Source organism: Fonsecaea pedrosoi (assembly GCF_000835455.1).
Source record: "Fonsecaea pedrosoi CBS 271.37 unplaced genomic scaffold supercont1.10, whole genome shotgun sequence".
In the NCBI taxonomy this organism is placed as follows: Eukaryota; Fungi; Ascomycota; class Eurotiomycetes; order Chaetothyriales; family Herpotrichiellaceae; genus Fonsecaea; species Fonsecaea pedrosoi.
The window spans coordinates 1035-26407 of record NW_013550606.1 but is presented as its reverse complement, the minus strand read 5'-3'; the positions used below and the strand labels follow the sequence as shown (position 1 = coordinate 26407).

At 50.8% G+C, this 25373-nt stretch overlaps 9 protein-coding genes across 9 annotated transcripts; 7 read left to right on the top strand and 2 right to left on the bottom strand.

The window, feature by feature from the left end:
• Window positions 1-603: 603 nt before the first annotated feature.
• Window positions 604-909, top strand: Z517_12469 (plasma membrane proteolipid 3; the record flags this gene model as incomplete). Its single annotated transcript, XM_013422413.1, has 2 exons — window positions 604-620; window positions 699-909. The coding sequence occupies 2 exons, from the start codon at window positions 604-606 to the stop codon at window positions 907-909; spliced, it is 228 nt and encodes a 75-aa protein (XP_013277867.1).
• Window positions 910-2339: 1430 nt separating this feature from the next.
• On the top strand, window positions 2340-4592 carry Z517_12468 (uncharacterized protein; the record flags this gene model as incomplete). The annotated part of the gene is made up of 1 exon (XM_013422412.1): window positions 2340-4592. The coding sequence occupies one exon, from the start codon at window positions 2340-2342 to the stop codon at window positions 4590-4592; it is 2253 nt and encodes a 750-aa protein (XP_013277866.1).
• A 704-nt stretch (window positions 4593-5296) lies between these two features.
• Z517_12467 (uncharacterized protein) lies at window positions 5297-7102 on the top strand (the record flags this gene model as incomplete). Its single annotated transcript, XM_013422411.1, has 2 exons — window positions 5297-5524; window positions 5609-7102. The coding sequence occupies 2 exons, from the start codon at window positions 5297-5299 to the stop codon at window positions 7100-7102; spliced, it is 1722 nt and encodes a 573-aa protein (XP_013277865.1).
• A 307-nt stretch (window positions 7103-7409) lies between these two features.
• On the bottom strand, window positions 7410-7673 carry Z517_12466 (uncharacterized protein; the record flags this gene model as incomplete). The annotated part of the gene is made up of 1 exon (XM_013422410.1): window positions 7410-7673. The coding sequence occupies one exon, from the start codon at window positions 7671-7673 to the stop codon at window positions 7410-7412; it is 264 nt and encodes an 87-aa protein (XP_013277864.1).
• Window positions 7674-8461: 788 nt separating this feature from the next.
• On the top strand, window positions 8462-10548 carry Z517_12465 (uncharacterized protein; the record flags this gene model as incomplete). Its single annotated transcript, XM_013422409.1, has 3 exons — window positions 8462-8519; window positions 8590-9130; window positions 9177-10548. 3 exons carry the CDS (start codon window positions 8462-8464, stop codon window positions 10546-10548), a joined length of 1971 nt encoding a protein of 656 aa, XP_013277863.1.
• Window positions 10549-11587: 1039 nt separating this feature from the next.
• On the top strand, window positions 11588-12266 carry Z517_12464 (uncharacterized protein; the record flags this gene model as incomplete). Its single annotated transcript, XM_013422408.1, has 3 exons — window positions 11588-11660; window positions 11725-11896; window positions 12140-12266. The coding sequence occupies 3 exons, from the start codon at window positions 11588-11590 to the stop codon at window positions 12264-12266; spliced, it is 372 nt and encodes a 123-aa protein (XP_013277862.1).
• A 407-nt stretch (window positions 12267-12673) lies between these two features.
• Z517_12463 (uncharacterized protein) lies at window positions 12674-13867 on the bottom strand (the record flags this gene model as incomplete). The annotated part of the gene is made up of 1 exon (XM_013422407.1): window positions 12674-13867. One exon carries the CDS (start codon window positions 13865-13867, stop codon window positions 12674-12676), a length of 1194 nt encoding a protein of 397 aa, XP_013277861.1.
• A 2513-nt stretch (window positions 13868-16380) lies between these two features.
• Z517_12462 (uncharacterized protein) lies at window positions 16381-19035 on the top strand (the record flags this gene model as incomplete). The annotated part of the gene is made up of 1 exon (XM_013422406.1): window positions 16381-19035. The coding sequence occupies one exon, from the start codon at window positions 16381-16383 to the stop codon at window positions 19033-19035; it is 2655 nt and encodes an 884-aa protein (XP_013277860.1).
• A 4733-nt stretch (window positions 19036-23768) lies between these two features.
• Z517_12461 (uncharacterized protein) lies at window positions 23769-24501 on the top strand (the record flags this gene model as incomplete). The annotated part of the gene is made up of 2 exons (XM_013422405.1): window positions 23769-24110; window positions 24136-24501. 2 exons carry the CDS (start codon window positions 23769-23771, stop codon window positions 24499-24501), a joined length of 708 nt encoding a protein of 235 aa, XP_013277859.1.
• Between the last annotated feature and the right edge of the window lie 872 nt (window positions 24502-25373).

Genomic DNA, 25373 nt, shown 5'->3' with positions numbered 1-25373 from the left:
AGATGACGGTGTGGCGGAAGGAAAAAGGGAAAAGAGTGGCAGGGCGATGGAGATCACGGAGCGTCAAGCCACATTTTGTGGCGGTGCTGTGATGACGATGCACCATGCTAAAACGTCTAATCCATATCCGAGTTGGTAATCTCCTGGTTTGGCGATCGATTGGTCATAGTAGTCCATAAGTGGAGAGGGATGGAAGGAAAAAGGCGCGTTGAAGGGGGTTGGCGCTGAAAGAAACGTCATGGGTGGCTGCAATCAAGGACGTCAAGTGCCTTTGAGGCTGCCTAAGGAGGCCTCCAAGTTAAACAAGGTTAAGGGGGCTGGCCCTGCCGAAGGCAGGATGATGTTCCCAGGCGCCTCGTGTGCCCTGTTCGTAATCCGAGTCACGGTGCCCACCGTGCCACCAAAGCCTGTTAAGTGACTTGCCTCTCCCCAGCCATCCGCGCATCTCATCTAAAACTGACTGGTATCTTCTCTCCGTCGCGCACTCTTCCTTCTCACCATCCCGTTGTCTACAGAAACTGTTGCTTTTACTCGCAAGCTTCGCCTTTTACGCCCACTCAACTCCAAACACCTCTTTCGCAGGCCTTTTCTAATTGAATCAACATGCCTTTCACAGCATCGTAAGTCACTTGTTCCGCCTTCCACCTTCCGTCCCCTTCCGCGCAGTGCGCCCACCAGAGCTGACCAGCTACCTCTAGCGACATCTGCAAGATTATCCTTGCCATCATCCTTCCACCCCTTGGTGTCTTTCTCGAGCGAGGTTGCAATGCCGACTTTTTCATCAACATCCTGTTGACAATCCTGGGTTATATCCCGGGTATCATTCACGCTCTGTACGTAGAAAGACGCGCCAGGTCGTCTTCGCCCGGAATTGAAGCTAACAACATTGCAACAGCTACATTATCCTGAAATACTGAGTGATAAGAACCTAATGTCATGTCATCAACCGTCGAAACCTTTCCTCTTTCTGTCGAGGGCCGACATCACCTCGTCTTATCTTGATATCCCCCACCTGCTTTTGATTCTCGGAGCATGATACAAAACACAACACACTCCTCATAATGCCCACAATCTCATCCTCGGCACGAGTTCGATCTCGCACGGAAATCACAAAGATCCTGCTGGCATGAAACTGGGCATTGAGACTGGATAGGGTGGTGTGACCTTGGCCGAGGGACCGACTTGTTTGCTAGACGGATGGGAGCCTCTCCGTCCAACTTCGGTGCACAAAGGTCGCCTTTCTGCTGTGCGTGGTTGGATGCAGAGGTCTTAATTCAGCATAATGAGACACATTTTACATCCGATTCATATGAATTTCTAATATTTTATTCCTTGATCGTTTAAATGAGCTTTCTTCCCCTGGTCTAGCGATTTCGCGGGAAATGGTGAGACCAAGACGAGCTCCGGAACTGCCATGTCCGAGCCTCCTGGATACCACTTTGGAGATTTGTGGAAGCCTGGTGACGCCAACCCTTAATCCCGTATTCAACGGTCAAGATGCGTCATCTAGGGCTGAACCGATTGATTGGCAATCTTAAGTCGTGCATGACCAGGAAAGTACCCTTGGTGGCCTGTCGCAGCATGAGAAAATCCCCAAGTAGCGCAGTGCTGTGGTGCTGGCGCAAACAGTGTCGATGAGATGAGGTCGTGCCAGTGGGGAACACCGGTCGCAAGCCTTGAGAGTACGGACACATATTGGGATTGCGCTACAACTTGAAGACCGCGATATAATAGAGTCAAAAAAGTCCCAAAGTCTTTGCGTAGTAATATGATGCCACTCATCCTAATCGAGTGGTGGAAGCGCCCTGTAACCGCCGGTCATATCCGAACCCTACGGAGCCCTACAGACATTTCCCCATCTGGGGGTTCGCCAGGGGGAACCAACAGTCACGTGAGAGTGTCGTGGTCAGTTACGACCAGCCCTAACCGCTGGGCTCAGCGACTATGCTTCATCCAATGCCTCACATTCGACCACGTCCACCATGATGCTCTATGGGTTTCAGGCTATACGGCCTATCGCAGGTCAATATCCCAGCCGCCATCGTCATGCTTCCGTTAGAATGTCCTTTTCCAGGGACAAAAATTTTACATCCGCCCTTGTCGAGGGGTGAGGTAAGAACAAGGGCACCCTCACCATTAAAAGACTCCCAGGTCCTCTCTCGCGTTACATATGCGAGGTTCACGGTGTTTTCCATTGTCATTGAACACTGTTGCGCTTTGGCGCTGCTTGCTACTTACCTGCTCATGTACTGTGTAGTCACTGTTCCCAGAACTATTTCCGCAAACGGCCACTTCGATCCCCATGATGCCTCAACGATGACAAAGGCGACCCTGTTGATATGGATGACCATACGCGGATCTTCCACAGGCTGTTGTCGAATCCTATCGATGGCGATAAGCTCCGGGCCCGACAGACGTCGACAAACACCTGCCTGCCTCCCTCCCTTCTCGCTGTTACTCCCAGTTGCGCAGTTGCCTGCATCCAACAGTTTGCAAGCCAAAACTATCCAGGGGCCACATGTGCAAATACCTCAGACATCGAATACCTCTGTGCACAATCTAACATTTCGGGACTTACAATTGGCGAAGGTGCCGTACAGTGTGTGGTCTCTGTTTGTATAGCAGACGATCAGGAGGACGTGGAGGTTTACGGCGTCTGCAACTCTGTGCCAGGAGCTCAACCGAGGACTGCTCGAACCATCACTGCTACAATCATTGGGCCTTCCACCACGACATCTACCGCTATGGAGAGCCTACCCGCAACTATAGGAAATCCAACCTCCACCATGGAGGTCAGCACCATTGTGATGGCCACGGACACACCAACATGGATGATGGTAACATCAGAGGCATGGCCAACGTCTGCAGGTTCACTTGCGCCAACAGAGAATCCAACGAATACTATGGTAGACCAAACCACTCGCGGGTCGACCGAGTCCTCCACGACATCAGGAGCTGCTGCTGTGCCGGAACAGGCAACTCCTAGATCTGGTCTCTCTACCACTCAAATTGCAGGGATTGCGATCGGGGGTGCCGCGACTATTGCTATCGTTGTTGGGCTGCTCATTCTTTCATTCTGGATGCGAAAGCGGCGTCAAATGCATCGACGTAGCCAAAGGCGCTCACGATTAATCGAACCGTCACCACCTGCAAACCCTCAGAGCTTTGAGAAACAGACTCAGCCAACACTCGGTAACCTTGGAACTCTCCCTACAGTATCAAATACTCCGGGTCGCTTCTATGCTCCGCAACAACCGACGGAAGAAAAGAGGCGAAGCTTCTGGCGGAAGAGCATCAGACCAGAAGAGATTGGTATAGCCGTCTCGCCAAAAATGCCCGGCGAACACTCCCCTGTCAGCGCATCCTCTCAACAAAGCTTCTCGCGGCTACTACCAGAGGTGCCTCCTGCAGTTCTTTGGCCCGCACCACTCGATATCGACGCCACTAGGGAACGAAGGAGATATACGCAGCGACCTGTCAGTGAGGCCACCGAGTTTGACGACGAGCCGGAAGCAAAACCACAAGAACCAGAGCGAGTTTTCGTCGACAATCAGCCGTTCATACTTGAGAAACCACCTCTGTCATATCGGCCACGGGGCCCACCTCCGAACCTGAGATTACCCGCATTGCCCGAAAGCCCTGCTAAGTCTGCAGGACAGACAGCAAGGATTCCTCTAACTCCAACCTACGACAACGGCAACGTTGACTTGGCCTCGCCGTCTGTTAACGTCCGGTCACCCGCTATATCGCAACTGGCACTTCCAGTCGTTGAGCACAAGCTGCCCCCATCGTCAATGTACGCAAATAGAAAGGTCCTGAGGAAAAAACCTCCAGCGAGACTCCCTCTTCGGGTCATCAACACTCCGCCCGTGGAGCCTCCTACACAGCCACGGAATCTCCCGGCGCTATCTGAATCAGCGTCGCTTCCTCCTGCAAGTAGACAGACGCTGCCTGTGAGCCGTCGCACGGAAAGAAAGAGTTCCACCAGCTCCATCTATACCGAGATTGAGGAAGACACAACGCCTGAAGAAGCAACCAAACAGCTTGGGATGGACGTCAACACAATGACGACATCTATTATCCCCCTCAACATTCGTAGCGTCTCACCGGCGCAAGAGAGTCCCATTAAAGATTTGAGGTATCCTCAGATTCCTCGTTCGGCCGCCATATCCAGACAGGCAGATAGGCCTGCCCAGCTTCGAGCAAGCCTCAATCTGTCCCCTTCGTCGGCCTTTGTACCACCATCAACTTCACCTTTGCGACAAACCAGGGATCAGCTTGTTCGCGCAGAACTAAGCTTTGTGCAAACAGATACCACCTCCTCCGACGGATACCTCTCCGATTACATTGTCGAATTTCCCTTTCCTCCCGTATCGAAGCCTCCCAAAGCCAGTTTGAGCGAACTCGGTAGCAAACCAAGTGGTAACAAGGGACCCCCTTTGCAAGGTATCGATCAGCCTGGGAACGAAGTCACGAACACTAGTACGAGAACAGTGAATCTCATTGTTCCACAACGGTCGCCGTCCTCGAAAGCCCGATTGACCCCGAGTAAATCAAGCAGTGGTGATTTGTATCTGACTGTTGAAATTTGAGATATGGAGATAAGGATCTGTCGTTCAGGATTTATGTGTATTATCAATGATATTCTTGAGCAAGATGTGGTAGAGCACTAGTGCAGCCGCTTGCCATCCAAGGTATGTTATGTATAACATGAGAAGAAGTCCCAAGTGGTATGAGATTGATAGAACAGACACATCGAAATTAATTTCAGAACTTGTTCCATCATCTCCTTGGAGCTAGCAAATATCTGCTGTATGAATAGCTCGTGCTTTAGTTTTAATCTGTGTAATTGATTCGCTCCTTTCTTGATCTTGGCCCCAAGTGGGCAGAGCAGTGAGAGATGAAAAAGGGGTTTGGTCTGACAGAGAACTTGATTGCACCTCCATTGGAATTCTCTCACCTGCTTTATTGGTGTCAGACACAGCATTGAGTTTATCCACCTGCCTCGACGTGCAGAGCTTCTATGAGCTCTTATGACGGTCACTCCCGTACTTGCACTACAGTAACAACGATCGTAAGGCTCTCTACTGATTGAGAAGGCTTTCTTTACTATCCTATATCTTCTGTTTCTCATATTCTCCCGTCGCTTTAGTTCATACCTCACAGAATCTACGGCGCCCATACAAACAACACCTAGGTCGACCTGCCAGTTATGCTAAACGTCCTTGTTCACGACTCTCGAGACAGGCTACTAATCCATGCCAGCTCATCTCACGTGGCAAACTTCAAACGGTGTATGAGTGCACAACGCAGCCGTCCCATTGCTTGGCGAAGGATCAAACTACAGGATTATACATTTCGAAGAGTCAGACTACCAAGATCATCAAATGGAAATGTCACCTCTTTCTCAGGCGTAAAGTCCAAGGGGCAATATCCTTCGATCATCACACCAAGGCATTCAGACGATACAAGTCGCTCTGTCCGTGCGGGTGTGACCTGGTTAACCAGGAGTCCGGCCCTTGTGGTGAGTAGCAGCTGAGCTGGTCTATGTCTTAGAGATTCCTAGATTCCACCTTCGAGCATATCAAACCCTGGCTAACGGAGACAGGATCCCGAAAGGTTACGTTCAGAGCTGCCCAGATATTGTGACAACAAATCCTTGGTCAAGATCTTGATCCTGTTCGTAACACCGTCTTTGGCTTCTTTGCTCGAGCCATCTGCTTTTCTTCAGCATGTCCTGCCTTCCTTGTACGCTGGCCGCCGAACTTTTGTGAAAGGCAAATCTATTGAGAAAACGATAAAGTGCATCACTGCTGTGGTTGACGCGCTTCCAGTCCCTCCTGATATCGAAGGGGATCCAGACGGAAATGAAACCCTTACAACGGCGGCTAGTACTGAAGGACTGGCGCTCTTCATGACCTCTAAGAATTTCGACGCCCGATCTGTTTATTCCCAATCGGAACGGGTTGAGGAAGCAGATAACAACTCCGCCACAACATTGAAATTTTGCTCCTCCGCTGAAGCGAGCTCTCCGGATCGAGCAGCACACCTCGCGCCATCCGTGCGGCATGTCGCATTACCCGTCGCCAACACCATTTTCGTCAATGAACGACGAACAACTCTTTTCCAAGACTCGTGGAGGATGAAGCTCACTGAGTCAGAGGAACCAACCATCAGCTATCTTGGCAGAAAGACTCTCAAATCATTTCAAATGAACCTACCCTGCCCGGGAGATTGTTTTGTAGACGGCGGATCTGCGCCATTACACGCACTAACAAAGCCGAGAAAGGTCGTTCGATCCATGGGAAATGTGCTTCGTCAGATTGAAGTCGACGGCGAGGCTGTCCCTGCCTCTCAAGAGCTCGAGACAGCCGTTTCAGCATACATAAAGTCGAACCCCACGAGCACGGTTCGGGGTTCACTCCTCGTCTTTGGTCTGATCCGTTCACCAGGGACTCCATCGTTCGACGCCGATGCGGATGCAAACAAGGATACCAAGGAATCGGGCTCACTGAAACCGCTTTGGCAAGGAGCACAGCTCTTCAAGGTCTCAGGCGGCGGAGGAGGCTGGGGAAAGAGACAAGGCCTCTTATCACTGGAATCAGCTGTCGATTTCGAGATCGGCGACGCGCCATCACTTGTGTTTCCAAACCTGGATGGCGACCAAGGCGGCTTCCAGGAGCTGGGGTCGCGTAGCATAGTTCCAGTGGACAGCACGGTCGAGTTCCTAGTTTGTTCCGTGGATTCTGCACCTAAGACCAGCGCAAGAACATTCCTATCAACGCCCGCGTTGTTCCCTCGGCAAAAAGACGGCACGACCATCGTACTGGGCACTGCCACGGACCCCGACTCCCAGGACTATATGGCAGAGGACCCAGGCGCCACCAGCACAGGGGTGGTCTTCTTACCGGATTACTTCGGCATGGTCTCTTACGGAGGTGCTGCTCTTGGCACCGACAGCTCAATATCGACCGGACATAAATCGAAAGCGATTTCGCGGACACGCTGTGATGTTCCGGGTGCTCGCTTCATCATTCGTGGCGTGGGAAGTGTGCAACGGCCCTGTTCTACGGAAGATGAGTACGTGTCGAAGAAAGAATAGGGGAGGGCCATGTCTCATCTTCCGAAAGGAAGGAGTCAGTCGAGTTCTCAACTATCGACCGCTATGCGACCAAGGCTTAACTTTGCCTCAGGACGGATGTCATTGAACTTGGTTTGCCAGATCCAGACTCTCCACAGCGCCACAGAGGTGCACCGAGACATCACTCAGCTGCTATCTATTGGGGAGAGCTCGAGCAAGGATTTGATGTGCGGGCAAAGGCGGCAGCCCAAAGATGGATAGGCCCATTGTTTCGAACTGAACATATCTTAAGAGGCCAGAGACAAATCGGGAACATCATGTGTAAAAGTCATGACCTTGATTGTAGAATGTCCACATCTAGTTCCTCTATGACTTGCAGGACAACGCCTAGAGACTCCATGAAGCCATTTACGGCAACACGGAGCATGCGATTGGTAGTTGCGCTATACTGGGTGCGAAGAATAATCTTGTGGGCATCTTGTGATCCATCATCACCCTCTACTGTATGACCATTGACAGAACCTGGTTTGACTAAAGTGAACTCTCGACGAACCAATGGCGATAGCTCAGCATCAACATGTAGGGCGCGCATGGCCGTGGAGGCGAGGCGATGGTCTAGTAGAGGGATATCGATGACCCTGTGTGGGAGTGTGGTCAGTGCTTTGCGCAAAGAATCGATGGGAAGATTGACAACACACAATGAGCATGGAAAGTCGGATTGAGAAGTGCCCATGGCCAAGTCGTCAGAAGTGGAAAAAGGGCACCGCAACGCATCCAGAGAGGCGGAGTGATCCTAGGCAGTCAATCCGGGTTGAGGCAAGGTGGACCAGAATCAAGAGCCAGACACGAGGGGAAGATCTGGAATTGTTGTTTGGGTTCAGGTAGGAGTGGCAGCCGCCTAGACAAAACAGCAGTGATATTGGTGTGGGTGCAGGAAGATCGGTTTGAAACCCCGATAAGCGGTTGCTGGGATACCACGATGCAGGGGCGAAAAGTAAACATGACGACGGGACACTGGGAACTTTGGGGCTGCCACCCCTTCCCCGTTTCATTCATTACCCATACATGCCCGGTCTTCGCATTCTTCAGACATACACCCATTGCTTCCTCTTGCAAAGCACCACATCTTTAACCTCCGTCGCCGTCTTCGTCCACGTCCCATCGTACTCAGGCTACTCTACTGCATCTTCGCTACTACCTTTGCTTCGTGATATGCTGCAAACTTAGAGACATTCCTATCTCCACAAGACTGTTTACAGCTTCTTCTCTTTCCAGCCTCGAGCGCCGCAGCTTGTCGAGAATTGCTATCTGCGACATTGAATACCTGTGCGGAATCCTATCATTCCATTGTCGGCGATCCCTCGTCAACTGTGAGCAGTGATGGCACCCTCGCTGGTGCATCCTGCCAGTTACGGCCAGGTCATCGAATACATTCAAGGTACACAGCCATGAACCAAAACAATGCCCCTCACTGCGATGCGCATCACTGACAGCTCTCTCCACAACAGATCGCCTCTACCTCGCATCCTACATTCACGCACCTAACGAACATACTCCTTTCCCGTATCCCACGCAAGTAAAGAAATCGCCACAGAAAAAGTCCTCCAAAGCGCAGTCGGGTCCTGTTCCTGCTGCTCTGCGCCCTCCTCCGGTCTATTTCACCATCGACGACACTCTTCTGTACAATGCTTTTCACGCCGACTTCGGCCCCCTGCACATTGGCCATCTCTATAGGTTTGCCGTCCAGTTCCATGAAATCTTGGGTGACCCAGCCAACAACGACAAAGCCGTCGTGTTTTGGAGCAGGGCTGACGCCAGGAGTCGAGCGAACGCTGCGTGTCTTGTCGCATGCTATATGGTCCTGATTCAAGCATGGCCTCCTCACCTTGCTCTTGCGCCTATTGCTCAAGCTGATCCTCCATACATGCCCTTCCGAGACGCAGGGTACAGCCAGGCCGATTTTATTCTCAACATTCAGGATGTGGTGTATGGCGTCTGGAAAGCCAAAGAAGAAAATCTGTGTCAGCTCAAGGAGTTCAATCTCGAAGAGTATGTCGCTCGACTAACCCCTGGGGCCGACCGCTAATGTGTCTAGATACGAGCGATTCGAACGAGTTGACCAGGGAGATTTCAACTGGATCTGCCCCCAATTTGTTGCCTTTGCATCTCCTCAATCTGAGCCAACCACACCCATTCCCATCTCATCCCCAGCCTATGCAACACTGCCATCTTGTATACCAGAAGTTCAGCGTGCCAGGATACCCCTGCCCTTCAAGAACGTCCTCGTTCATTTCGTCCAACGTGACGTTGGTTTGGTTGTTCGACTCAACTCGGAACTCTACTGTCCAACATACTTTACTGCTCTTGGTATTCAACACATTGATATGATCTTCGAAGATGGAACGTGTCCAGCCCTTCCCGTTGTCCGCAAGTTTATCAAGCTGGCCCATGACACCATCGCAAGGAGCAAAGCTATCGCGGTCCACTGCAAGGCTGGGCTCGGCAGAACCGGGTGCTTGATCGGAGCCTATTTGATCTACCGCCACGGTTTTACTGCAAACGAAGTCATCTCGTTCATGCGATTCATGCGTCCTGGAATGGTGGTCGGACCACAACAGCACTGGCTGCATCTGAATCAGGGACAGTTTCGAGAATGGTACCTGGAAGATCAGTGGAAGGCAAAAATGGAGTTGAATAAGCCCTCGACTCCTCGCGTCATGACAGCGAAGACTCCCATACGTATTTCTGGTGCAGCACAGACGGCGACTCCAGATCGCTCAAGCACCCAAAGAACTGCTTTGGGCGAAATCGATGGCAATGACGTCTCGACTGCTGGAGCTTATCAGGACGAAAACCTCCCTGCGCCAACACCGGGTCAACCTCGAAAGTATGCTCGAATGGATCCTCGAAGTCACCCATATGCTCGGTCGTCCTCGGGTACCGTGCGTATCAATGGCAACAAGTCTGAGAGCGAGGTCGCCACAGTGGAGACACACCGAGTTAGTACGAACGGCGCAGAAAGCGAAGAGGAGCTCATTCTACAACGAGCGGCGTCCCGCCGAAGCCATAGCAAGAGTCCTGGTAGTAAAGGCAAAGCTCGCAGCGTCTCATACACCACCACCACGACAACTATGACCAAGACTTTTGACGTGGGCGACACGATGGGTATCTACGAAGACGATGGGGATATCAACTTCCAGATAGAGGATACAAACGCCATATGGGACGAGCTCGCCCAGGAACAGGAGAATTTAAAGCTCAGTACTATGAGTGAGAAGAACCCACCTGGAACTGCCCGACCAAAGACCCCACGATCTGCTAGTGGAATGGGTACCATGGGCGTTCCGAAGACTCGATCGCTTAGAGAGTCACCACGGCGCAGCGGAGTTGAGGATAAGATGAAGGTCAGGAAGACAAGTGGCCGTGTTGGCAGTGCTAGTCATGGACCGGTTGGTGTGAAGCGGTAGTGTTGCGAATTCCACGACCAGCTGAGCATTTCATTATGACCATACTGCAACGACAAGGGGGCGACCGACACCGCCCATGAGCGAGAGGCATCGGCGAATTATGGAGTCACTCATTCCGACTGGGGACATGTACATTGACATCTGGAATACCACAATGGGAGTGGATGATGGAACAACTTCCTACAAAGCGTGAATCTTGAAGGTCATGAAATATTGTGTATTCTCTGGACCGAATGAATTGGACTCGGCATGACAAGGCAATGGCGCAGAAAGGAGCATCAAAGGAGTCAACGGCTGGTGGGTTTCTGGCCAGCAACGACGATGGACGTATGGCAGGTTGACGCTGTGTGATTGTGCTCGTGTCGTTTGCGACCGTTGAGTATTGTATTTTGTGATTCAAATCGAAAGTGTTATGAAAATGATATTCGTATTGTGAATGATGTCCCATGGGTTGTTGTATAAAAGTGTTTATGCGTCTTGTTCGTGTAATTCTCGGCTCATAATCGGCGAAAAAAATTGCCAAGGTGACTGACCGAGAAGGGCAGGTAATGCGAATTTTCAATCCACAAACCCCAATTTCTCTTGTGGCGCGGGATTCCTAAGGGAGTTCCGCACTCAGATTTCCAAATTTCCTCACCCACCAACTCAGCATCACTTCTAGAGGCGCAGGATATCGATCTCTTTGCGTCCTTCGATTGCACAAGAAGAGCAATACAACAATGGCACCTTCCGTGAAAGTAAGTCTTTCCACAGCCGCCGGGACTCAAACGTGGGCAATCGATTCGATCGATCCAACCGAACAGCTTTGCTGGTCCTCATGATATACACAATGGGGTGCAGTAGGCTGAGGTTTTCTCTCCGTCCTCCTTCGGGAGGGTTGGAATTTTTTCCAATATAGGCTCGTGGCACCGCGCAAAAGGTCGCATCGAAGGGCAAAGCTGGCGCAAAAGGTGGAAAGGTCACAAACAAGGTACGCAATGCTCGTTGATGGAACAATTAAGAACACATCCACTGTACATTCATCCACGTCTGCACAGTCATGCGCCTGGGCATGCATGTTCTGAGTGTCAAATTTTTCGCGGATCACCTCGTGCAGCCGCCGAACAAGGAATGTGTGTGGGAGCTTATGCTAATGTCTGTGACGGAAACAGTACACCATCAACTGCTCACAACCAGTCTCCGACAAGATCTTCGACCTCTCCGCTTTTGAAAAGTTCCTGCACGAGCGAATCAAGGTCGAAGGCCGCACTGGCAACTTGGGCGATAATGTCACCATCAACCAGGTCGGCGACGGCAAGATCGAGGTCATCACTCACATTCCCTTCTCTGGCCGCTACTTGAAATACCTGTAAGCAGAAACAAAACCCAGTTGTGCACAACTCTCTGTCCACACAAGCCTCTTGCCAATCCACCTATACCAACTCCTCCAAACAACTTGTTGCACAAACCAATCCATATTCAAAGTATGCGACCGTGGTGCGGAGAGAGACCTGGATATTGCGCGAGGAGCATTTGTCCACGCCCCCTTGGGATACCACCGCCTGTCGGAACTGTATCGATGCTAACGAAAACTGCGTGATGCTTAATCTAGGACCAAGAAATTCCTCAAGAAGCAACAACTGCGCGACTGGCTGCGTGTGGTGTCCACATCAAGGGGCGTCTACGAGCTGCGCTTCTTCAATGTTGTCAATGACGAGGGTGACGAGGATGAGGACTAGACTCACGTTGGAATGCGAATGCAAATGCAAGGCACATGATACCATGATGCAGTCAATATTCCTATGTCTGCGGTTGATGTGCAGTTAGTTGATATGCCAGGCAACACCCATACAAGATCTGAATCCAAAGCAGGATGGGCACTGACACTAGGGGCCTCCACACCCTGCGGAAAGCCTTATCTTTGACCTTCTGAAATGGTTTCTGTATGGGCATCATTCTAGCGGGCATGTCAAGTTTCATACTCGTCAAGTCGGAGGGTTCTTCTCGTATCCGCCTAAAGTGACGGAAATAAAATGATGGAAACCTTCATGCCGCAGTTCAAAATTCTGCCCAATAGAATAATTGCGAGGCCTATCCATCCATCCCTTTGTGTCTGTCTTGTTCGTGCATGTGTTCGGAGACAAGCCTACGTGTCTTCTCCTTCCCCATGTTGTATCCGCTGGTAGAGATGAATCTGATATCTCATATTCTCAAGCTCCACTGGGTACCTGAGCGGCTGTTGCTGGCTCAATCTGAACCATCTGGACTCGTCAGAAACCAATTTCCTCCACTTGCTACCGCCCTCTGCTGCCTTGCCAGCAACGTCTAAAAGCGTGTGGTCTAGTAACCACTTCATAGGGTAGCGTCTCGTCTTGGTGTTTGTATCTCCACCATCTTCTCGCTGTCCGTGAGGAGCACTGGACCCCGATCCCACTGTCACTTCGGAGTAACTCCCAGGGCTATCTACAACCAGAAGCCATGTGCCTGGGGACATGATATCTGTAAGCGCCAGGAGAAATGCCGTGGTGCGCGATATCGAGGCTGTGAAGAGCTCGTTGAGTGTAAACATGATAGTGCAGAGATGCGCCCCACGGAGGATGCTCTGCAAGTCAGCCTCATCGACGGCGAGGATGTCATATTGGTGAAATCGCACCGAGAACTCGTCACGAGTTGTGAAGGGTTTATTCGCTGCCTTGACGCTCTCAGTTGCGTAGGATGATAAGGGAGGTGGTGTGTACAGTGTGTTCTCTAGTTTGGAAAGGCAGGCTGACCAGTCTGCGATATCAACGACATGAACACATAGTCTGCCTGTTGTTAGTGGGAGTGTTCGTGCTGTAGCCGCACAGGCAGCCACCTCCGCGCCTCCGCCACCTCCAATGCAAACTACGGTACAAGCGCTGGCTGGCGTCGCGAGCGGACTCGCATTTGTGTTTGGGGCAGCGGTCGCAGTCTCGCCGGGTCCATTCCAAACTCTTTGCAAATCGTCGTGCAAGAAGATGCTCGTATATCCGAGGGCACGGCCTGCACTCCACCTGAGTGCATATGCATCGAGATACTCTGGCTTGGCAAACGCACCAGCAAAGTCGCGCTGGAACAGGTGGCCTTTGACGTGCTGAATGGTGGCGTTCAAATCAACTTGGTTGTGGTTGAGAGGGAATGCCCGACGAAACATGTCTAGAATCTGCTGTGGTAGTTCGGTGGGTAAAATGAAGCCATGGGCTTCGGGACGTTGCCGCATTGCTGTTATACCAGTGCTACCACTCGCCCCGCCACGACCTCGTGGTTGAGAAGTCTGACGTGTCCGACTGTCTGCTCCCTTCTGCTTCCTTGCTGGAGCCATTGTATCGGATTGGTGCGGCCGAGATAAGATACTGCTCAGCCGGGATTTTTCCCAGAAATGCTGTGTCACCGACAAAATCACGCACTCGTTCCACAAGTTGGAGCGAGTCTTCGGATAAAAATCCGAGATTGAATGGCCTGTTGTGTTTCCAAGAGACCTGCCAGATATGCTGACATGCGTTGGGAGGGCTGAATCCTCCCACTGGTGTTTGGGTTCTATTATGCTGGATTTCACGTAAAGAAAAAAGTACCTGGCTTGATAGCGCGGCCCAACCTTCAGGTGTCATTGGGAAGCAAGTACTACATTTGGAGGTGCGGCTTGCGTTTCTGTACTCGGTACTCGCAAGTAGGAGGCGACTCCGCTGCATGGAGGTTGACAGGATGAGACGACTTGACACCAATGATCTGCGTTGTACCTCACAGGCAACTAGTGGTAGAGCCCAATGCCGGCCCCGAAGGATACGCATGCGTGAGAATTTTTTTCTCCTTTTACTTTTTGCCCTTGCAGGATACTTCCGTGTCACTAGCAAAGCCTGCATGAACACTGATAGCTAGGCCTCCCAACCGCAGGCATCGGCTATTCAGGCTTTTGCCGCGTGGCTCGGAACAGCTCAGAGGAATCAAAGCCATCTACGGGGATTCATTGGTCATGAAAAATTGCACCTTTTGACGGCCAGCTCCTGCTAGCCCTGGTGACCCCAGAGTTCCCACCCACATTATCAGGACGGTGAAGCACGAGGGCATCTATCTGGGGGCTATCCACTAACCACCAGTGACGAATGTTCTGATTGTTGTCGAGGAGACAGCAGTAAGCGAGTTTCAGTGTGCATCCATCGGGGTTTCCAGCTTTTACGAGATGTCTGACACAGAAAAGTCTTTCTGTTTGTACATACTTGTAGACGTTGCGCAGGCTTGCGACCCGTTCAAGCCGGTTCGACGGCTATACCCGGTGGATAGAATACTCGTATTGAGGAGCGGAATCAGGCCTTGAGGGACGCGAGATAAACGACTTGTCTGGATGGGAAGACTCTTTTCCCTTGTTGGCCAGCGACCTGGATCCGGGGTTGAGAGTTCCTGCATAAGCGTATGAGCTTGAACTCCGCTCAGTAGCAGCTAAGCCGTCCTACTCGTTGTAGCGCGAGGAGCAGGGGCTGCGCCGCTTGGGTTTTGCGCCGATCCTGGAAGATCTTTAGAGCTTCTCCCAAGACAAAGGGGATGGAGGGAGTGAATTACCTTCAACTGGCAAATCCCAGTAATCATACACGAGTTCCAGGCACCTCAAGAAATCGCTCAACCACGCAGATAGAACAACAAGTTGCACAGCATGAGGCAGCAAGGTCCGAGGACGGAGGCAGCTGCAAGGGCAAGCAATCTCGTAAAAGATTGGGCTGATTTGATGGGTGGTACAAGCTAAGGGGGCCTTCAACTGTCATGATCTTCATTCGAGCGTTGCCCACCGACTCATGAAGCGGTCAACATTCCGGTCAGGTGGGCAAAATCAAACGTGGATGTCCATCATACTTCGAGTCCTTCCTTTGACTTGAGCATTGCTGTACAAGGATATGAATGCCGCGTATGGAAAGAGAAGTCTCCGCTATGATAATAATACATAGATCTCGCCGTTTGTGAAACATGTCCACAAGTGCGTGTATTGCCAGGCTCCGAGCCTAATGTAGCTTCATCAAGGCTCGTTCTCCTTTGTTGGCTCAGCAGTTCGTCCACCCTCATAATAAGTTAGAGAGAGCCCAGGCTGAAAAGGGACTAGAGGGACCTACCGCAAAGGCCGCCGCTCGCTTGACCAGGTCTGGTGAGCCCCAAAAATCTGCACCTAAGCCCAGCCAGGCAACTTGGCCTGCCTAGCGATCCAGTTTCCCGGTGGACCACCGTGCAGTTCCAATAATGTGAGAGGAGCTGGTAACTGGCGCCAGTGGCCACATCCAGTAGTTCACCTCCATCCCCTTCAATTCCACCGCCTCCCATCTCCCGTTTTACGTCCTCTTTTCGCACCTGTACCTCAACACTCTTCCTCACTCACCCTTCGCGCTCCCGTTCCCTCAAAGGGCTTCATCAGCCTCGTGGCTCCTGATCGGAGGAAGATCTTTCATTGATCTTTCTTCCAGGTAGCCGTCCATTCCTTCATCATCCAAGCGAACGCCCTCAATTTCCCATCCCTTTGGTTGACCGATCTTCAATTTCAATTCAACTGCGACCCTTGATTCTGTGTCCGAGACTTTGGTGTTGAGGTATCACACACGACTGGCAAAGACTACGCGCAGAGTTTCTGACTCTCCCAGATTACTTTTGTACAAGACATTCATTTTCACAGACATATTCTTTCAGCGTTAATCGCCTCCTCGATCCTCTGATGGTGGCTGTCCTGCTTTCACAACCAGTCTGCATCCACAACCTCCACAGGTGCTCGGACACCTAGGACATTTCTCTACTTTGCACCTTCCTGCTGGCCAGAGCACGCATTTTCGTCTCCTTGGGTGGTTTCCTCGCCAGGATAGAGCTATGACTTCCCTCTCCCTACCTGCTTCGGTATCAGCTTTGTCACCCTTCGATTCGACGCCCAGTTCTCCTCCTCGATCGCCTCAACCCCACAGACGTCGACATTCTCGAAATCCAAACACCCTTCCTCTGCCGATTTTCTCCTTTAACCCTGGTGTGGATGAGAACGCTGCAAATTTAAGAGGAATGGATTCGTCCACCCAACATGCTATCGACACGACTGTTGAGGCCGGCCGTCGCTCTGCCCGACCTCCTCCACTGCCTGAATTCAAGTTCAACCCAGGTGCCGGTCTACCAGCTGAGCGAACTTCGAGTCCGACTCATCCTGTCCTTCAAGAGATGGCCTTGAACAAGCAGCGTGCTGTCCGTTCTGCAAAACCGGCACCTTTACCCGCATTCACCTTCGCTCCGAACGTGACGCCTTCGCAGACGTCGCCTAGTCCAACAAAATCCAGTTTTGTCGACACTCAGCAATCCTCTCGTGGTGGTCATCGAAGAGGTGGAAGTGAATTTGTGGGCGGAGGCGGGGCCGATGGACCCCAGCTAGTGAGCACAAGTCCTGAAAGGCCCGAGTATCGTCCTCATCCGCCAATATCTGGAACAAGAGGACATGCCCATCGTCGTTCGCAAGCTGTCTCGATCTCTGACATTGATACGTCCGAGCTGATCAAGGCAAATGCTGTGGCTAAGGCACGTGCTGGGTCGACACCAACCACTCCCTGCGATAGTGCACAGGCATTCTCGTTCTTTCGCGCCAGTCCAATGACCCGACACTCCGTGTCAAGTGTTGCCCAGACTCCTCCTTCGTCCCCGCGCCGCAGGGGTAGCGTCCCTGGGATACGACCTCGCGTGGGCTTTTCCGACCAGGTCGATGTCATACCCAGACCGTTGTCTATGATATCCTCTGAGACCGAAGGCAGTAGCTCGACTGTTAGGGGAGGACACTCCTTGTCTGGCAGCATCAATTCCATTGCCAGTCCCATACCCCGACCGACCTTCGTCGTCAGCCCGTCACATGACACAATGACTTCGCCCGAGCCGGAGAGACCGCAGACTGCAGACGCACTTTCTACTCTGTCTCCAGGAATGGCGTTCGATAAGACGAAGAGTTTGTCTCTGATTAATCTGCCAAAGCGCCCTCTGTCAGCCTCGGGATCGCCTGGAACGCTGAGCTCCTGCAGTCCTCCTAATAAAAAGAAATACTTCTGGTTTAACCACTCCGGTAGTAGCTCCCCATCAACAACTCCCCATATTGAGCGGGGTGATCCGATGGATGTTTTTGTGTCTGCCACTCCCGCCGTGCAGAGCCTAGGGAACGATCTGCGACCTCAAACATCATCAGGTGAATCTACCACAAAGAAGCGAAAATATCATACTTGGACATCGGGAATCTTCTCCAAGAAATCAGAGAAGCGATCCAGCAAGACCAAACCACAGGGCCATCCAGTGCCGCCACCCCTCACAAGGACCCCCAGTGATCGGCTTAACGACATCTTTGATGCTGACGACACAATTGTGATTCGTGATCCCTCGCCTGTCGCAACGAGGGTCCGAGCCGCGGCAGAAACTTCGGTGACATTACCAGACTGGAGGGTAAGTCCCTACGAAGAGCAGATTACGAGTCCAACCCTTGATCTTGATGCTGCTCTGGGGCCTTTCGGAAGCGAAGAAAAGCTCGGACCAGAAGGAATTGCCAGACAAGCTTCGCGATTGGCAAAACTCCACAGTAGTGAACGCAGAGGAGCCATGGATGCTTTCGGTACAATCCATAGGAGGACTGAGTCAGCACCCATCATGCCCGCTGTCAATCGCAACATCTTCGGTTTGCATCATATTGGCAGCAACGCTTCTCTTTCCGAAGATGTCTTCGACGAAGAAGAGGAAGACAATTTTCTGGCCGAGGAACATGCTGCACAGACCACCCCTGTGGACGTTCGAGGCCGGGAGGAATTTCCAGCTTCGCTTCTGTCGGGATCGCCCAATGGAACAGTCGCAGACGGTCTTGGTCTGTTCATTCGTGACAGCTCAAGTGATGGAGTTATCATTATTGACTCAGACGATGACCTTTCTCGGGTCGGCGCGAGGTCGTCCAACTCAACAATCGAGGCGCCAGTATATCAAGATTTTGAATCTCGAAAACGACCGATGTCTTCACCAATGGCTTTTGTGTATCCGGCACCCCAGTCGCACTATGCTTCATCCACAGACGGACGCACCACATCTGCTTCGATGATGTCTTCACCCGATGCGGATCATATCTCTTTTGACGCCCTCTGTCGGCCGTCGAGATTACTTGGAGAACCAAGTCCTGACTTGATACTTCGTGTATCCAACGACGATCTTCCGTCATTGAGTGACAGTATTTCCACCGGTGCTGTTCCAAGGTTCTCCAGCAGTGCGGGTACCAGATCCTCTGTCGAGCAACGTTCAGCCTCTATGATTGACCCGTCTACCTCCAGATCGAACAATCAGCAAGCGTGGAAACGTTCGAGTTTGGCCAGTCTCAATCGCTTTATCCCTGGCTCTTCTCACGGTAGCAAACTCAAGTTTGAAAGTGTCCCAGACAACAGCGTCGAGGACGAACAGAACAAAAAGAAAACGAACAGACTGAGCAAACTCATGCTTTTCTGGCGATCGAAAGAGAAGGCAGAGAAATGATTAAACGGGAAATCTAACCATTTATGGCTTATGAACAGCGCCCGAGCGTTCGGAGCGTTGATGAATTATGTAACTTGGCTTTGTTGGGGAGACTGCTCTTGCTGACTGCGCAGCTTAACGACATTTCATGGAAGGGGGCTAAATGACCGCCATACCTTTTCTCACCCAAGTCATTCATGCAAAAGCACTATTGTCCGTTGGCCCAAACTATCTGAGATCAGATATCTTGAGCTTTGACGATCAACCAGAGCTTTTTTTCTCTCTTCTGGCTGAACATTGCGGAAGCTAAACAACTTTCTGGCAACGGGGCTTTTGCGCTGCCTGACAAAGCTTCACCTCGTACAAAACTGAACATCAAGACCCGACTATGTTCATATGGTCGGTCGACCAGAGAGTTACGGGTGATGAACTGTGCTGGAATCGCTGGAACGAGCCTCGGAGCGCTCTCCTCGGACGAAATGGAAGAGACAAAGAGTTCTTGGACGGAATTATACGACAGATCCATACCTTCTGTAGCCTGGCCATTTACGACCTCGTATCACTTATCCTTGATCAAAGCGCATTTTGATTGAAGGTAGTGTTATTGTGGGAAACAAGAAATGACCATTGACTTCCACTCTGCTGGGCCTACTCCCTTGCTGGTCTTCTTGAGTGTACAGACTTTTGATCAGTGCTCCTGCCATGGTCCACCCATCCAAGTATGCGTAATGCCAAACCCTTCGCCGACGACGCAGCTTCTGGAGACTTGGAAAACTCACCTCGCCTAAGGCGCCCCTAAAGTATGGCTGCATTACACAGTATCTGCTCCAGCACTCTCACTGTGGTCCTGCCCTAGTTCTATTCTATCATCTGCATTAGCCTTGCGTGCCGTAGTGCTTTACATAATGGGAGTAGACATAACACTGCCACGGTTCTGCCAAATCCTGGCCAATACGTGACACTTTCAATTGCCCACCTGCGACATTTACCTTGTTACATGCTGGCAATACCCAGCTAGACTCTCTTCGAGTTTGTATACATGATTTTTGTGCTGTATGCTGTGCTGGTGCCTCTGTGCGTCACAAGCACGTCTAATGGTCAATATTCACGTGACAAAGTCTTGGCAGGACTGTTGCCCCTTTCTCTGGTTCTCCACAAACATTTACTTCCGAAATCCTCACTCCTTACTCGTGAGATTCATGACCAACCCACTGGAGCCATTGGCGCCGCTAGCTACGGTAGTCATACATCCCACACTATATTGTCTCACTCTGTCAAGACAGCCTTGTTACGAGCGACCACGCCTCTTACACTGCATCGATACAGACCTGCTAGTCTCACACCGTTTCTTTCTGCAAACATCTGCTAGTACCGTTGGGCCACCGTTTGACGAGACAACACAACAAACATCGAACTGCCTTTGAAAATGACCCGGCGCAAGGAAAAATCGCTAGATCAAGTTGGCTTCCCTTTGGACATCTACATAATTGATCAGAGTGATTAGATCAAAGTCGGAACCTGAAAATTTGTGAGAAGGTTCGGAAGCTCTTTCGGCGCGGAAAGATATGGAACAGGAAGCCAAGAAGAGGAGATGGTCGACATGATAACGAGCTTAGACATACAGCTGAAAGACTCCCTTCATTTGATCGCAATCTGGTTGTCGGTCATTCCCAAACCTGCACCAAAGACTCCAGGGTACTTCTAACCCACAGCGAGAACAGAAAACATCATTCCAAGTCCCAAAAACCTGCCCAAACGCTGCCGACACTGTCTGATCCTATGGACCCTGGTTGAATACCTTGCGATCGCCTGAAAGCACCATTCCTGTCCAGATCCTACATTGTGCTACTCAGATATCTCTCTCCGGACAACCCTGATACGTGAATATACACGAGCAACATTCGACTAAGCCATCGGTACTGAGACGGGTGATTGCAATACTACAGCGGCTTTTGAAGATACCTTGAAGGCTGTGCCAGTTCTTCAGCTACTTTCATCACCTGCAATGCCAACCAGATTTGCATTGTCTGACTGGTCAACCAGGCAGAATTTACACGCTCGGCACTATGACTTTTCGGTCACAGGCCAGGTTACGTCCGTCAGCAATACCAGATTCTCCTCGACAGCGGTGGAAGACCTCTCTGCCTTCTATATATTGTGTTCCGCTGTCAACCAAACACCAGTGCTAGTCACCTTTACGAGAAACAATTTTACTTGGATGCACCTACCATTTTTTCCTCGGAGACGATTCTCGACGAAGTCCACCATATTTCTGCAAGGATGAGACGGAACATCCGAGCCGAAGAATGTTGCTACTATTGGAGTCGAAGCTATTCCACGAGCCTCAGGAGTCTACCTATTGTTGAGCAGCTAGGTCAAAATTGATTGGCGTCTGCGCTATCGGCCTGCTACAGGTGCCCGCCCTACATAAGCAGTGATAGGAGTGAAAGGGATGGGAGTGAATGGCGGAATACGTTATCACCCAATTCAGGCAGCTGTCACAATGCTGGCGTTGGTATTTCTAACGAAGGCATGGGGTTGTCGCCATACCGCACACCTTGTTGCCCCCCCAGACGCTGAAACACACGAGCTCACAAGTAACTTGAGCTTCTTGGACTTCAGTGGCCTTTTCTCCTTGTGGACTATCATCGAGAGAGGCCGCCTTTTTAGCAAGCACAGTCGATGACAATCTCGAACTCGTCTCAAGTTAGCTGCTCGACGGGTTAACCATCTCAGAAGAGCACATTTTCGCAAACCCAGAAGCATCTCTTCAGGTATGTATCTTCAAGAATACCCGAAATTAGTATCCTAGTTCTTCTACATGGCCTACTTTGGAAGAAGTTTCTGTGCGACTCTTCGCCATTATGCTGACAGACTTCTCAAGACGCTCAATGTCGATGCCAACTTTTTAGCCGAAGCCAGCAAGAGGAAGCGTTTCAATCCACGAATACCACCTTGAGAAGATGTTGCTCGTTGGCAAGATTCAATAACAGAAACTCACGGGTTGATATCTCGTGCGATAGCGTGGATAAAATACGACTTTTCTATCCTTCTCGATCAGAATGGAGCAGTCAATACCAGTATCGGTCGATAGGCGAATAAGAAGATCTGCGCTTTTTGACGAAGATTTTCCCATCGACAACTGCTTGATAGCTTGTCAGCCTCTCAACATTCCGTTTTATGCCAGGTTACGGCGGTTGAACCTGGGTTCTCGTGAGGAGAATTTGATAAACGGCTTGCCCTCTAGTCAATCTTCTCGTCAAATAGGTCACACTGCTCCTGCATGACTCGTCTTACAAGGTGAGCACAGTATTGCACAACACGTACCAGATGGTATTCTCATCCCTATTGAAGTCATGCAGACTGTCCTAGCAGCTCAAACAGTCGAGTCAGGCACTAGCCTTAGCCTTCTCTTGGTAGCATCAATGAAATGCAACCGCAAGGGCAACAATACCTAGTAAGTGAACACTCGCGAAACGCCTCACCGACACTGAAGTTGAGAGCACAAAAAGGTAGTTCGTCTTCAGTCACATTCTGGCGTTTGACTCTCTGGCACACAAACCTCATCTCGGAGTCAACTTCTCGAGATTCTCTCAGTCCAACCTCGGTACCATCTGCAGCTAGTCTGAGATGCTCGCCAAATACGACAAAAACAACAACGATATGAACCTACTTTCCTCAGACAAGGGAAAGAGCCTTGAAAATGTCAGTCTTTGAGATGTTTCAGAACGTATGACGATACTCCACGCCATAAGGCTGATCATTTGCACCTCGGCGCGAAAACGACTATTTGGATGGAAGGTGAATTTGGACAAATCAGAGCGCTCGTCATGAGGGCCATCAACAGAGGAGCGACATCCGCAGTCTTGAACTTCGCACAGTAGGGCTAATGTTATGGGCACCCAACACTCTCGACAGTGTGGACATTATTCATGACATCAAGACATGTTGGACAACCGTAGTTGAAGTCCTTGTGGCAACGGATCGATGTGTGCTCCTGAACCAGAAACCCATTCACGGAATTCATAGAAAGGGGACCAGCTGCAACAAAACCTTCACAAGAGGCGGTACACAGCACAGTGCAGGTCCCTACCATGTGGGCATAGCGGCAAATAGGAGCCGCCAAACATACGAGATATGCAACAATCGTCCGCAGCCAGCCGATACAGTATCGCACAGATGGAGAAATGACATAGCTTACTATGACATAACTGGTAACTGACTTGATCCCTGGGGACTGGACACAAGCTCCGAAGGCACCAACCTCGCAAAGTGATGACACCACGAAACAGAAGCTGGATATGCAAAAGCAGAGCGCGGCTTGAATCCCAAAGAATCCATCATGTCCAGGACATACAGTATGGCCATGAGTATACTCTGGTAAGTTCGACAGAGAAACGATCCTATCCGTCATGCTAAACCGCAAAGGAAATATATATATTTATACCTCCCCCTTTTGGTACTCCCCGAGACCTCCGAAACCTGCGGACAGCGACCTGGTCGACCGACACATGGAAAAGTATAGCGGACGGAGCCTTCGGAAACATTGACAGGATCGGGGATGTCCTGGACCCTGTCACGATGGTGCCCAGGGTGCCGGACACTCTGCAAGGGCAGGAGAGGCGCCGCGTCTCACAAGCGCTGCGGACTTTCATCGGTGGCCTGCCAAGGGATTGGACCCAACTCGTGGAATCCGCCCCCCTCCAAGACCGACAAAATTGGGAAAATCGAGAAGACCGTTCCAGCACTGCCGAATGACCTCGGTACGGGCAGATGGGACTGAGGTCGGGCGCGACCTCGACAGACTCTACTACCCGTGGGTGTATAAGACACTCAATAAATACGTCCAGGGAGGCCACACCCTGGACGACCGAATCGAAGGAATCGTCCTAACAATGTCGAGAGCCCTGCGAAGAGCCGTTCGAGCATCGGAAGTCTGGAACGCGGTGCTCATGAGGAAACGGGTGCCAAAGGCAAACGACCTCCTCTACCGGCTGCTACTCGACAAGGTGCTGACGGGCGCCAAATTGTTATGGACTGGAGAAGAGGGCGTGGACATGCCCCAGAGATGGCCAGGAGCAGACCATCATCCACTTGTAGGTGGAGTGCGAAATCGCACAGGCGGTCTGGCAAGAGATGCGGGCGATTCACCTCGCCGCGACAAGGACCCGACGCCAAGGGCCATTTGTTGCCCCCATCCCGACAACCCGTGAGGAGCTGCTGGGATTTATGGCGATTGGCCCACCGGGTCTGACAAATCGACACGACAAGGCGAGATGGCACACACTCTACTCGGAAGCGGTGTGGCAGATCTGGAAGCTCTACCTCAACAACCAATTCCGGGAAGAGAACTTCACGGCACAGGGGGCAGTCCAAGTATACCGTGGGGCCATCCAATCTCGAATTATGATGGACAGGGCGTTGACTTTCAACCCCAAAAGGAGCGACTTTCGCACTCAGAATCGGGCGGGGTTCTCCAAAGTCTAGGGTCAGTCGGTAGACCGGATCCTGGAACTTGATGTTGTAAGAGCCCCTAGCAAGGGGGACTGGATCAATAGAAGAGATAACACCTGGAATAGATAGCTATAGGCCCTATATACAGAGACTCAAAGCCCTCAAGGCTTTGAGTAAAGGAGCGGCATGCTGACCGCTACTTATCCGAGGCGCAGGCGCTTAGCCTACGCTTAGCCTGTTTACTTAGCTTGCCTGGCCTGTCTGCCTAGGTTAGGTGGGAGTCCTAACAGAAGTTCAGTGCCTGAAGCGAACCCGCGCCGAATTAACGGACGTATAGACTTTTAGACTAGACAATAGAAGTTTCGACCTCAATTATCACCCCGATGTTAGGACTCCCATCTAACTATCAGAGCTACTTCCTGTTTGGCCTAACAGTGTTAGGCTTCCTTAGTCATAGTCCCTTTATTACATGAGCTAGATAAAGAGTTCGTAAGGTATAAGCAGTTAAGTAACTTTAGAATAGTATAGTAAAGTAGATGTTATAAATTAGCTACGAGAGAGTATAACTATAGAAGAGTAATAAGCGTAGCTATATACTTATAATATCTTTCCCGAATAGGTAACTGTCACAGATAGTACCTCGATCTCCTACCTAGGGTAAAAAGACTAAGAATCCTAGTAATTATTACTAGGATTTAGGTACTATAATAGATAAGGATAAAGTAGGCTATTCCTAATAGTAACTAAGGATAGTATATTAGTATATTAATATAGTGTAGTCTAATATGTTAGTGCTGCTTCTTATTTAGGCCTAACAGATTTAGGCTTCTTCAGTCATAGGTCCTTAATTACATAAGCTAAGTCGAGAATACGCAAGGTATGAATAGTCAAGTGAATTTAGAATA